Here is an 11522-nt window from a genome sequence, read left to right as displayed (position 1 = left end):
AAAATGGTATATCACATTCTACACATCAAGATTTTAGCAGGAAAGACTGCCATTGGAGTTTTTAACCATTGTGACTTTTTAATTTGATCTACTCCACTAATTAAAGTCGTTGAAGTAGAATATTTAATGTAGGTTTGTCCACATTTTGGTATATATTAATACATGTTTAGAAATAATGTTGAGCCTGTTCCTAGATGCCTGTTATAGACTTCAATATTTATTGTTTATTGAAAATAAATGGAATCAATTCTTTCAGAAAAGTTTAATTCTATGGAAATGTATCCCCCCTTTTATAAGTTGAAAAGGCTACATAGAGGTCAATATACAGTCTCCAACAGAAAACCAAAAAAGGAAAAATAAAGTGAATTTTGGAGAATTATTAAATGTACATGCATTTGAAATATTTAAGATATATTGTTTCAATTTTTTTAGTTCTAGGTTCCACATAACTACCATTTTAGAAAACGATTTCAATGCTAAGTCTATTAGAGGGATATTTGATTTTCATTGGTTGTAAATATGGAATCTTATTCAGTGGCAAAGGAAATAGACACTGACAAGTCTTAGATAACATTTTATATAGTTTTGAATTTTTCTTCGTTAGTTGACTAAAATTAGATGGAGGTGTGTTCTAATTTCCAACAGAGGAGCAATCAACCTATATCAATATGTGCATGAAGCAAATTGATAGTTGCTAGATACTGAATGATTATATCCACAATAAAGGTTTAACCTGTGCATATATACTTAAAACAAGATTAAAAAAGTCATGTCTTTTTCAGGACTTCTGAATCCAATCATGTAGTATGGAATGTTATTGAGATATGGTTTGGGTGGATGGATGGTCATGAAGGACCTGTAGTACAAAGTATATCACTGGATTTAGCTCTTTGTCTAAGTGTATTATTAAAGTACTTTGCTTTGAGCTCAGTTCATTGTTATGCAATTCATTCTTTGTGAAATTAAGATTTGACAGACAACTCTAATGGACAAGGATTTGTCAAAGTAGTATCATCTCTATGTACAATGTAAGTATTCAGGAGATAAAAGCATTCTATTTTGATTTGAACCATACATTTTATAAAAAAAAAGTGGGAACAAATTTACCGGACAATGCTACTCCCACTACTAGCAATATGATGCTAGGTTGTTTTAATACATCTGTATTGCCTGCTGATGACTCGGCCCTGAGTGTAAACGGTCCTTCAATTAGGAGGGAAAAAAATTATAAGGCCTATCCAGTCTAAGGGAGCTACCATTTGATTTTTATGGGGGGAGCTAGGATGAAATTTGAAAAAAAAGGCAGGACAGGATTTTGAGTAAAAAATAAAGGCAGGATGAGTAACTTGGCAAAAAAAAAAAAAGGCAGGATGACAATTGTTGTAAAAAAGTCAGGATAAGCTAAGAAAAAAAGAGGCAGGACCGAATAGACTGAAAAATAAAAAGGCAGGACAGAGATTACAACTAAAATAAAAGGCAGGACAAAATTTTTCATCCTACCCCCCCCCCCCCCCCCCCCCCATATAAATCAAATGGTAGCTCCCTAATCGATTTCTAAAACTATACTTCATTGCACATGTTCAACATTTTTATACAACCACAAAAAATTTTGGGTCGTAAATTGGTATCCTGTCCGAAAGATGGTTTCTGGATAATAACTTTATTATAAGTCAACAGAAATCAACAAAATTATAACACAACGTTTATAACCACAAAAGGAAGCTTGGGGTTGATTTTGGGGGTTATGGTCCCTAAGGTTTAGGAATAAGGGGTACAAAGGTGCCCAAAACAAGCTTTATTCTAGTGTCGGTTTAAAAAGTTGTGTATAAGTATTTCAATTGTTCTGAAATTGTACCACAATGTTCAATACCATAAGTAGAAGGTTCGGATATATTGTGTGGGTTATGGGACAAACAGTCTAATAATTACGGACCAAAAACAAACATTTTTGTAAATTCAAGACCCTTAATTGGAGTTTGTCCAGAATGGTTCTTGAATTACCTAATACCAATGCTTTATGAAATCTTCTTTGAAAATTGGAGTTACCTTTCTTTGTTCAGTCAACTTAAATCAATTATACAATATACAATGCAAAATTCACTTTATTACCAACTGATAAATTAAAGCAGTCATTAATAACCATTCAGTGATTGCAAGCACTTTCTAGGGTATGCCCTTTTACAAATGGAAAAATTATACATTTTTTTAGTTTCTGATCTCTTAACTGAAGTTTGTCTCCTCTAAATGTTTCTCATTTCAGAAATTAAAAAGAAAATTTCTTTAGATATTTTTGTTTGAAAGGATTAATATTCAGCAGCATAGTGAATTGCTCCTAACACAAAAGCAAAACAAATATTTAAGTTCATTAGACCACATTCATTCTGTGTCAGAAACCTAAGCTGTGTCATCTATTTAATCACAATTCAAACTCAGAGCTGTTTCCAGCTTGAATGTTGTGTCAATACTAGCCCCAACTGTTCAGGCTTCGACCTCTGCAGTCGTATAAAGCTGGGCTCTGCGGAGCATCTGCTCCATTCATTTGTTTATTTTTCAATTTGTGTGAATTAACATAGTTACAGTAAATGCTAATTACTGCACTTTCATACCACAACATATATTGTATTGGTACATGTATCACTCAAATGTGTATCCATATAACAAAAAAAATGAAAAGGAATAATTTTGCATTACCTTTTGAATACTATGACTTTTTAGATATGTAGACATATTAAGACTCATTAGTAGATGTTGATAATATTGGCTTAAAATGCTTGAAATTCTATCAGATTACTTTTGGAGCAGTTATGAGTTTTGAAATTAGAAAGATCATATCATATGCAACAAGTGTAGTAAGTTTCAAGTTGATTGGAATTCAGCTTCATCAAAAACTACTTTGACCAAAAACTTTAACCTGAAACTCCCACTTCCATTTTCTATGTTCAATGGACCGTGAAATTGGGGTCAAAAGTCTAATTTGGCTTTAAAATTAGAAAGATCATATCATAATGAACATGTGTACTAAGTTTCGAGTTGATTGGACTTCAGCTTCATCAAAAACTACCTTGACCAAAAACTTTAACCTAAAGCGGGACAAACGAACGAACGGACCCACAGACCAGAAAACATAATGCCTATCTACTATTGTAGGTGGGGGCATAAAAAATTTAATAAATAACACTCATAATGCTCAGATTGGTTGTCATCGTGCAACATAGTTAATAACACTATATAGAAAAAACATAGAACTCATTTTGTCATAAGACACTGTCAAACATCCATACATACTATCCACACTCATCTGTGTCCACACTTGTTCAATTATAATATTTATGCATTGTATACACCATTAATAGCAGTTAAATTTGCTATATGGCAGAACCAAAACAGATAGCCCTGTGGAGAAACAATTAACGATATGATTTCAATTATGAATGGACAAGCCAATGTCATTTATTCACAAGTACAAACATGTGACATATTGTTTGATGTATTCAACTTAATGGTCCTGTATAACCTAAATCATGGTTACCTCTTTAATAATAAAACCAACAAAATTTTAATCTAAAGGATTGTTGAACGGAAAAAATATTTACTGTGGGATTTTACAGTTGATGCAGTTAAGATACTGTTTAGCAAACAATCACAAATAATTTTATTAAACCAATCACAATGCCCGTAGGTCAGAATAATTACATTTCAATTATGACTATTAAAATTTAACACATACTTTTTCTACACAATTTTTTGTTAATATCGCTCCACCTTATCTTCGTTTATTTCGTTTACAAATCCGAAAGATACCGTATATGAATCAAAATTGGACAAATCAGTGTGCGGGACATTTGTTTATGCCGAAGTATTACTACTATATTGTACACAGTTATCGAATGTATTACAAACACACGCAGTACTTGCAAAACGTATCGGTTTTAAAGATTTTAAACTTCGTGTTTGATTTGTCATTGTTTTAATTATTCGAGCTCGAGTCGTATGTTGCGCCGCATATGGCGTATACATTTCAAGCTTGGTTTCTTTGATGATATTTTATGTACAATACATATCGACATATATTCTTAATAAATAGTTTTTACCTGTACTGAAGATGACCGTGTTGTAGCTACACATATAGTTGTAAACAATAAAAATTATCGAACCTGCTTGTGTGCGATCAGGAGTACACACAACTAAATTAGTCTTGGTAGAATGTTTCTATTTATATAGTTTCAACGATTTTACATCCTGCTCTTTGCGTGTTGGTGTTTATACAATTATTAACCTTCTAGCTTAATAATTGGTGATTGTATTTGTCTTATTTTTGAATCATGAATTCATTCACATTTAGAATCTGATATGTAAATTTTACTATCATTAAACTTCGTAGTTAATAAAGGTAAACTGTATGTGTAAAAAAATCGTGCTGTGTCAGTCAACCGTAATGATATCGATATCAGTCACTGTTGGAAAGATGTTATCAAACCCCTTATCTGTATAACGTCACGTTATCGATATCAGTCACGGTTGCATTGCTAAAAATAAAAAGGACCACCAGACAAACTACAATACACAAAACATAAATTCTAAGTGGTAAATGCAGTTCCAATAATCTAATATTTAACAGAAACAACGTCTGTAAGAAGTTCATTGACAAATTCAGTCATCATAGTCATGGCATACTTATTTGTAGATCTTGATCTTAATTTGTTTGTCATCTATACTACATGTTCATTAACCGTTTTCAGTGTTGCCAAATCTACTTTAGTCCAAGTAGTTGTGACGTCTTGAAAGGCTATTTGATTTTTTGGCTTTGACGCCTTCCTGCGTCGATTTAAGGCGTCAAAGCTAAAAAAAAATAAAATAGCCTTTCAAGCTGTCCTAATTATGTGAACTATCTACTTATGATAGTAAAATATCGAATAAGTTATAACTTCGCGGAGAGTCGAATGATTTATAATAATTATGTTGCTGAACATTTTTACTGTTTATTAAAAATAGTTTTTTTCCTCCTCTACGACAATCTTTTTCGTTACAAAAACAAACATAAGTAAAACTAAACAATACTAGTTCCTATAACAGTTTCGTCGATATCATCTTGTATACATCTTGTATACATATTTCTGTTGATGATTTTTGCAATTAAAGTTAATTTCTATCAATTACAATTTTCAAGATAATAGCCCAAAATGCAAAAGAAAAGTAAGTGTCAATAGTTAATATCAACATGGTCAACAACGTCTATAAGAAGTCGTTTGACAAATTTTTTTCACATACATAATTTTTTGCCACTTATCCTTTGCCCTTCCTTTAAAGTAGCACAATACAAAGATTTCATAACTCCAACTCCCAAGTTTTAAAATACTGTAACTTTCTTAATAATGCTCGAAAATTTATAAAATGGTAGTTATGAATAGCTAACAGATTACTCTTTCAAATTAATGCAATGTTAGTATTATGCAACAATTATGTAACCAATTATAATGTTAACTGTGTCTAAAATATTTTTCACCAAATTTCCACTTTCAAATGAAATTAGCTTCTGCATAGGTATTCCTAGAGGGTTGATTTTATTATATGTTGTTCCTATGGCAAAATTTCACACCTAATTAAACATTATCTTCTTTTGTGTGGTTAGGATGTTTACACTAGTTACAGATTTATGAGAGAATGGAATCCCATAGGGACAATTTGAGACACACTTTTGAAGCCCATGCCGTGTTGATTAAGATTTCGTTAAAATTTTCTGTATAGTTAAAGAGATGATAGTGTTAAATTCATTCAAGTAAACTGACCGAAATGTTGCCACTAATTACATAATAATTGATTACATAATGATTGCATAATAAAAATATTTCATTCATATAAAATATTAATCTTTTGTCTATCTATATATACCTCTTTTATTATTGTTTATGCATTCATAACAAAGTTACAGCATTTTTAAGGTTAGTGATTGGAAGTAAAAAAATCTTTGTATTGTGCTACCTTAATAGTGTTCAAGATATAATACAAGTATTTTGTATTTTACCCCATGTTCTATTTCTATACATGGCGGCAATGTTAGTCGACCGTAGTGTTTTTTTAAACATTTTTTTAAACAAGATTAATGTACGAACAATCTTAGTTTCAGTTGTCTCAGTAATTTCAGGCGAGATTTTATTTTTTTTATTTTTACGGAAGACGGACAGCAGACGACGGACAACGGACGACAAGGGCTTAGAAAAGCTCACTCGCCCAGGTTCAGGTCAGATGAGCTGAAAAGAAATACATTAAATTAATGTTCGCCGACCCCCTCCCCTCCCCTTTATGTGGCGAAACGCGCGTCTGGTGTACAAAAACATGAATATTATTTGATCGTATCAACTCATCTCTAACTTCAGTTATGTGTTTATATGTGTTTGCCAGATCTTCTTACATTATCTCACAAATGTAAAATGAAAGTATTGTAGGTTATACAATTATCCATTGTGTGCTTATATAGTATGAACATTTTCAATTAATTAAAGAGATGTACCATAAATGTAATATACATCTATGGATGTACTATCATTAATTGTAATCGTCAATATCATATATCAAACGTAAATGTACAGTTGGACATTTTGATGTACCTTATCATGTGATATGTTATATTAGGTCAGTGTATCTAGGATACGACGACAATCTGCGTTATCGCGAACAGTAAACGTGCGTCAGCTTTTTATAAAAATTGAATACGCGCCTTTTGCACGTTTTAAACGCGGAAGTAAACGCAAAAGGAAACGCACGTTAACTTTTTACAAAACAAGAAGACGCGCCATTTTCGCGTTAACACAGAGGTACACGCGAAAGTCAAGAAAACGCGAAAAAGAAACGACAAACAGACAAATAAAAGTACATAAAACACAACATAAAATACTAAGTGTTAAATGCAGTCCCAATATTCCAGTATTTAACGGAAACCACGCCCGTAAGTAGTCAATTGACAATTTCAGACAAACAAAATTACGCACAACGCATAATATAAAGTTAAAGACTGAGAAAAACAAACCCTACTAAAATCTATGGATGATCTCATATGCTGTGGAAGTGTAAGCAGATCCTGCTGCACATATAGCATCCGTTGTGTTGCTTGTGTTAGTAAAACCCGTTGATAAGTCTTAATATGCATCAAAAACGAAATACATGACTGTATATTCATGGACAAATACGCTAGTATGATTAAATACGCGATCAAAGCCAAATAAAACAAGTTAATATAAACTTACCACTTCGATCAATTCAACCGAATGAGGACACAAAGCGTCTGTACATCAGCAGTAAAGTAAATATAAAGTTTTAATATCAAGTTAGTACACAAGTCTCAACATTAAATAATTCCGTAGATTATGGAATATCTGTATCCAGGTGTTAGTACTGTATCATTATCATGAATAAGATAAAAACAGTTGTATCGGTCATGATCCATGTCATAGACGGTATGATATTTATCTTCTTTTTTTTGCATAGTCATTTTACTTTTGTTAACAGCTCAAATGTCATCAGTCCTCGTATTAAATTGATTTTCAAACATGACAACACGTCTGACCGTTGTTTATAACTTTTACCGTTTATTGATAGCGTTTTATATAGTTTTTATAGACTTCACCTATTTAAGTTTGTCTATGTCGTTACTTTAGTTATACTTGTTTTGTACCAAAAATAGAAGCCTGTATCCGTGATTATATTTTTTTCCTATTTCGTCATTTGCTTTTGTCAGTGAAAAGTTCAGAAAAATAAAACAATCGACTTTTTTTCTTCAGATGCAAGTCTTGTTCATGAAAGTTTGACGACGATAGTGCTTCCTATTGATGTCTGGAAAACTTTAACATTATCTTTTCTAAATGTTACCTGCAAACGACGAAAAAAACATTTATCAGTAAAAAACTGTAAACCTGAACATTCAATTTTTTTCTCATAATTTTGCTCTGGCTACTGTCGTTTGATCTTGATGAACAGAAGCATTGGTTCAAAATGAGGTTAATCTATTAAAATACTCATGAAGTAATGATAAAGGTGTGCGTCTGAAAAACTTTGGCTGTATCTTTTATATCAGTCTAATGATTAGATAAATACGGACAATTTCATTTTTTTCAAAGTTTTTCTTTGGATACTCTCTTTTATCTTTTTCCTACGGTTCTAACTCTTGTGGTTTGGATTTGTAGTGGTGCTTTCCCATAATTAATAGATCAACAACAGCCCAACATAAGCTGTTCTAGCTCAGTACTTCATTAGTGTGTTGGTGATGGTAGTGCATCACTGGGTAATGTTATGCGTCTAGTGTATGGGACTGTCCTATGGATGTCTTATGCCGCTGGCTAGCAATTTTATTTTGCGAAAAGAAAGCCGAGTGAGTAAGTCTTTCCTGCCAGTACATAGCCTCTACATTATCAAGACTTCAGCAGTAGCCTCCCCGTGGTAGCACACGGTAACTGATTGCAATAAATCAGGCGAATCTGTTGGGGATCTCGGAGCAGCAAGGGCCCCAGAAATGCAATGTGTAGGCCCACTGGTATGTGGACATGCCCTAGCACTCATTAACCTTGCCCCAACTATGGGTAAAATAGTCGGCCAGGAGAGGGTCGCAGCCTGGTTACGGCAACTTTCCTAAGAGAAGAGAACTCTAACATCAAAATCAACGGGTAGATCAGACTCGTAAGCCAAGGAAGGTATCTATCTATTGGAAGGAAAACCATAAACAAATAACCCTGGTCCACCAGGTTGGAGGTTGAGCTAGGGGGTAATCTCCCCTACTCATAAAACAGCATCTGATTACTGAAACAAGGATTAGAAAAAATTTAACTCGTCTCGTAACATCAGAATACCAACAGAATTCTGCGCATATGAATGGGACTAGTGAAAGCCAACAGGAAGCTAGTCACACGATAAGTATCCTGAATGCGAGAACCAAACTTAAATTGGGTTTTTGGAATGTCCGTACCATGTATGAGACAGGAAAACAAGCCCAAGTGGTAAGAGAAATGAAGGAAAACAAGCTGCACATATTAGGTATAAGTGAATGTAGATGGACAGGGTTTGGCAAAAACTTGACAAATACAGGAGATACAATCATATATTCTGGTAGAAAAGATGACAAACACCAGGGGGGAGTTGCCATTATCCTCAACAAATCAGCCTCTAAATCACTCATTGAGTATAAGCCTGTCAATGAAAGAATAATAACAGCAAGACTAAATACAAAACCTATAAAGACATCAATAATCAAAGTCTATTCTCCAACAAATGAAGCTGATAAAGAAATTAAGATAGAATTTTATGAAATGCTCCAAGCTGAGATAGAGAAAATCCCGAAAAAAGACCTTACAATCATCATGGGAGATTTTAATGCTAAAGTGGGGCAAAATAACAGTGGTTTTGAGAGAATAATGGGGAAACATGGCTGTGGGATCATGAACGAAAATGGAGAACATCTAGTAGCTCTTGTGGACTGAACAATCTTGTAATAGGTGGAACATTGTTCCGACACAAGGATGTCCATAAGCTGACTTGGGTATCACCTGGAGGCAGAGATAAAAACCAGATCGATCACATAGCAATTAACGGCAAATGGAGGAGATCCTTACAAGATGTGAGAGTAAGGCGAGGCGCTGATGTTGGAAGTGACCATCATCTTGTCACAGCAAACATCAAACTTAAACTTATGAGAGCATCAGAACCTTGCAGAGTACAGAGATTCGACACAGGGAAACTCAGACACATGAAAACCAACCATGACTTCAAATTAGAACTGAAGAACCGCTTTCAACTCTTAGAACAACTCAAAAGTAACAACACTGAAGACAGTGAAACAGTAGATGAACAATGGCAAGAAGTGGAAGACCTGTTTAAAAAGACCAGTGAAAAAATATTGGGTTTCAAACGCCAAAAGCACAAAGAATGGATCAAACAAGAGACATGGACACTGATTGACAACAGGAAAGAGCTAAAGAAAAAGATCTGCAACACTCACTCTGATAGTAAAAGATAGACTAATGGGTCAATACTCCAACTGTAACAAGGACGTTAAGAAAGCCACCAGAAAAGATAAAAAAGATTTCATCGAGGGATTGGCTCTAGAGGCAGAATTAAAACAGCAATTGACAACAAACTCAGAAAAGAACAGGCAGGCTTTAGAAAAGGAAAGAGTTGTTGTGATCACATATTTGTGCTACGAAATATCATTGAACAGTGCACAGAATGGCAGACACAATTGATAATCAACTTTATAGACTTTGAAAAAGCCTTTGACAGCATACACAGAGATAGCTTATGGAAGATTTTACGATGCTATGGAATACCAGCAAAAATAGTACAACTTATCGAAATGTTCTATACAGAATTCAGATGCACTGTGGGAACTTCATCAGACATCAGCTTTCTAGTAAAATCTGGAGTTAGACAAGGCTGTGTTATGTCTTCCCTTCTATTCATAATAGATGTCGATTGGGTAATGAATTCCACCATCAGTAACAGTAACAACACAGGCATTAGGTGGACTCTTTTTAGCTACCTACAAGATCTGGACTATGCAGATGATCTGGCCTTATTGTCGCATCTAGAAACAAACATGCAAGACAAAACCACTAAGTTACAAAAGAATGCAAGTTTGATTGGATTGAATATCAACATCAAGAAATCAGAAGTCATGCCTCTTAACACCTCAGAGCCTCCTTTAATAGATTTAAATGGGACACCCCTAGTTTGCACTTCATCTATTACCTACTTGGGCAGCATCGTAACATCTGAAGGAGGAGCAGACAAAGACATCAGAGCCAGAATAGGAAAAGCAAGAACTGCATTTTTAAAACTAAGACACACCTGGAAGACAAGCAACATCAGTAAGAACACCAAAATTAGATTATATAACAGTTGTGTACTAGCAGTGCTACTATATGGGGCGGAATGCTGGAGAATGACAGAAAAAGACATCAACAAGCTCTCCAGTTTTCACAACGGTTGCCTTATTTAAAAGGATATTCTGGCCGCGTAAGATCACAAACAAAGACCTCCATGAAACAACAGGATCCAACAACATGGAGACTTTATTGAAGCAGAAAAGATGGAGATGGATTGGCCATGTTCTTAGAAGACCAGCAGAGGACTTGACCAGAGTAGCCTAAGATGGACACCTGAGGGGAAAAAGAAGAAAGGACGCCCCAAAACAACTTGGAGAAGAACAGTTGAAGCTGAAATGAAAGAACATGGAATCAGCTGGGGTGTAATAGAAAAGAAAGCACCGAACAGAGATGAGTGGAAAGAACTAGTCCTTGCCCTATGTGCCCCCGGGCATAATAAGGACTAGGTAGGTAGGTAGGTAATGATTAGATAAATACGGACAATTTCATTTTTTTCAAAGTTTTTCTTTGGATACTCTCTTTTATCTTTTTCCTACGGTTCTAACTCTTGTGGTTTGGATTTGTAGTGGTGCTTTCCCATAATTAATAGATCAACAACAGCCCAACATAAGCTGTTCTAGCTAAGTACTTCTTTAGCTCAGTTGGTAGGGTGGT

General features: G+C 34.3%; 2 protein-coding genes across 2 annotated transcripts; both read left to right on the top strand.

Moving 5' to 3' along the window:
* Positions 1-8855: 8855 nt before the first annotated feature.
* On the top strand, positions 8856-10000 carry LOC139492626 (craniofacial development protein 2-like). Its single transcript, XM_071280778.1, has 2 exons — positions 8856-9414; positions 9480-10000. Exons 1-2 carry the CDS (start codon positions 8856-8858, stop codon positions 9998-10000), a joined length of 1080 nt encoding a protein of 359 aa, XP_071136879.1.
* A 336-nt stretch (positions 10001-10336) lies between these two features.
* LOC139492625 (uncharacterized) lies at positions 10337-11314 on the top strand. The gene is made up of 2 exons (XM_071280777.1): positions 10337-10798; positions 11099-11314. Exons 1-2 carry the CDS (start codon positions 10337-10339, stop codon positions 11312-11314), a joined length of 678 nt encoding a protein of 225 aa, XP_071136878.1.
* The last annotated feature ends 208 nt before the right edge of the window (positions 11315-11522 follow it).

The sequence above is a fragment of the Mytilus edulis genome, chromosome 10 (assembly GCF_963676685.1).
Source record: "Mytilus edulis chromosome 10, xbMytEdul2.2, whole genome shotgun sequence".
In the NCBI taxonomy this organism is placed as follows: domain Eukaryota; kingdom Metazoa; phylum Mollusca; class Bivalvia; order Mytilida; family Mytilidae; genus Mytilus; species Mytilus edulis.
The sequence above is the reverse complement of the archived record's forward strand: the minus strand, read 5'-3'. Positions and strand labels throughout refer to the sequence as shown.

Coding starts and splice junctions, on each gene's coding strand:
- LOC139492625 (XM_071280777.1), top strand. CDS start 10,337: ATGTTCTATACAGAATTCAGATGCACTGTGGGAACTTCATCAGACATC. Junction 10,799..11,098: donor TCAGAGCCAGAATAGGAAAA/GCAAGAACTGCA, acceptor CCATGTTCTTAG/AAGACCAGCAGAGGACTTGA.
- LOC139492626 (XM_071280778.1), top strand. CDS start 8,856: ATGAATGGGACTAGTGAAAGCCAACAGGAAGCTAGTCACACGATAAGT. Junction 9,415..9,479: donor AATAATGGGGAAACATGGCT/GTGGGATCATGA, acceptor ATCTTGTAATAG/GTGGAACATTGTTCCGACAC.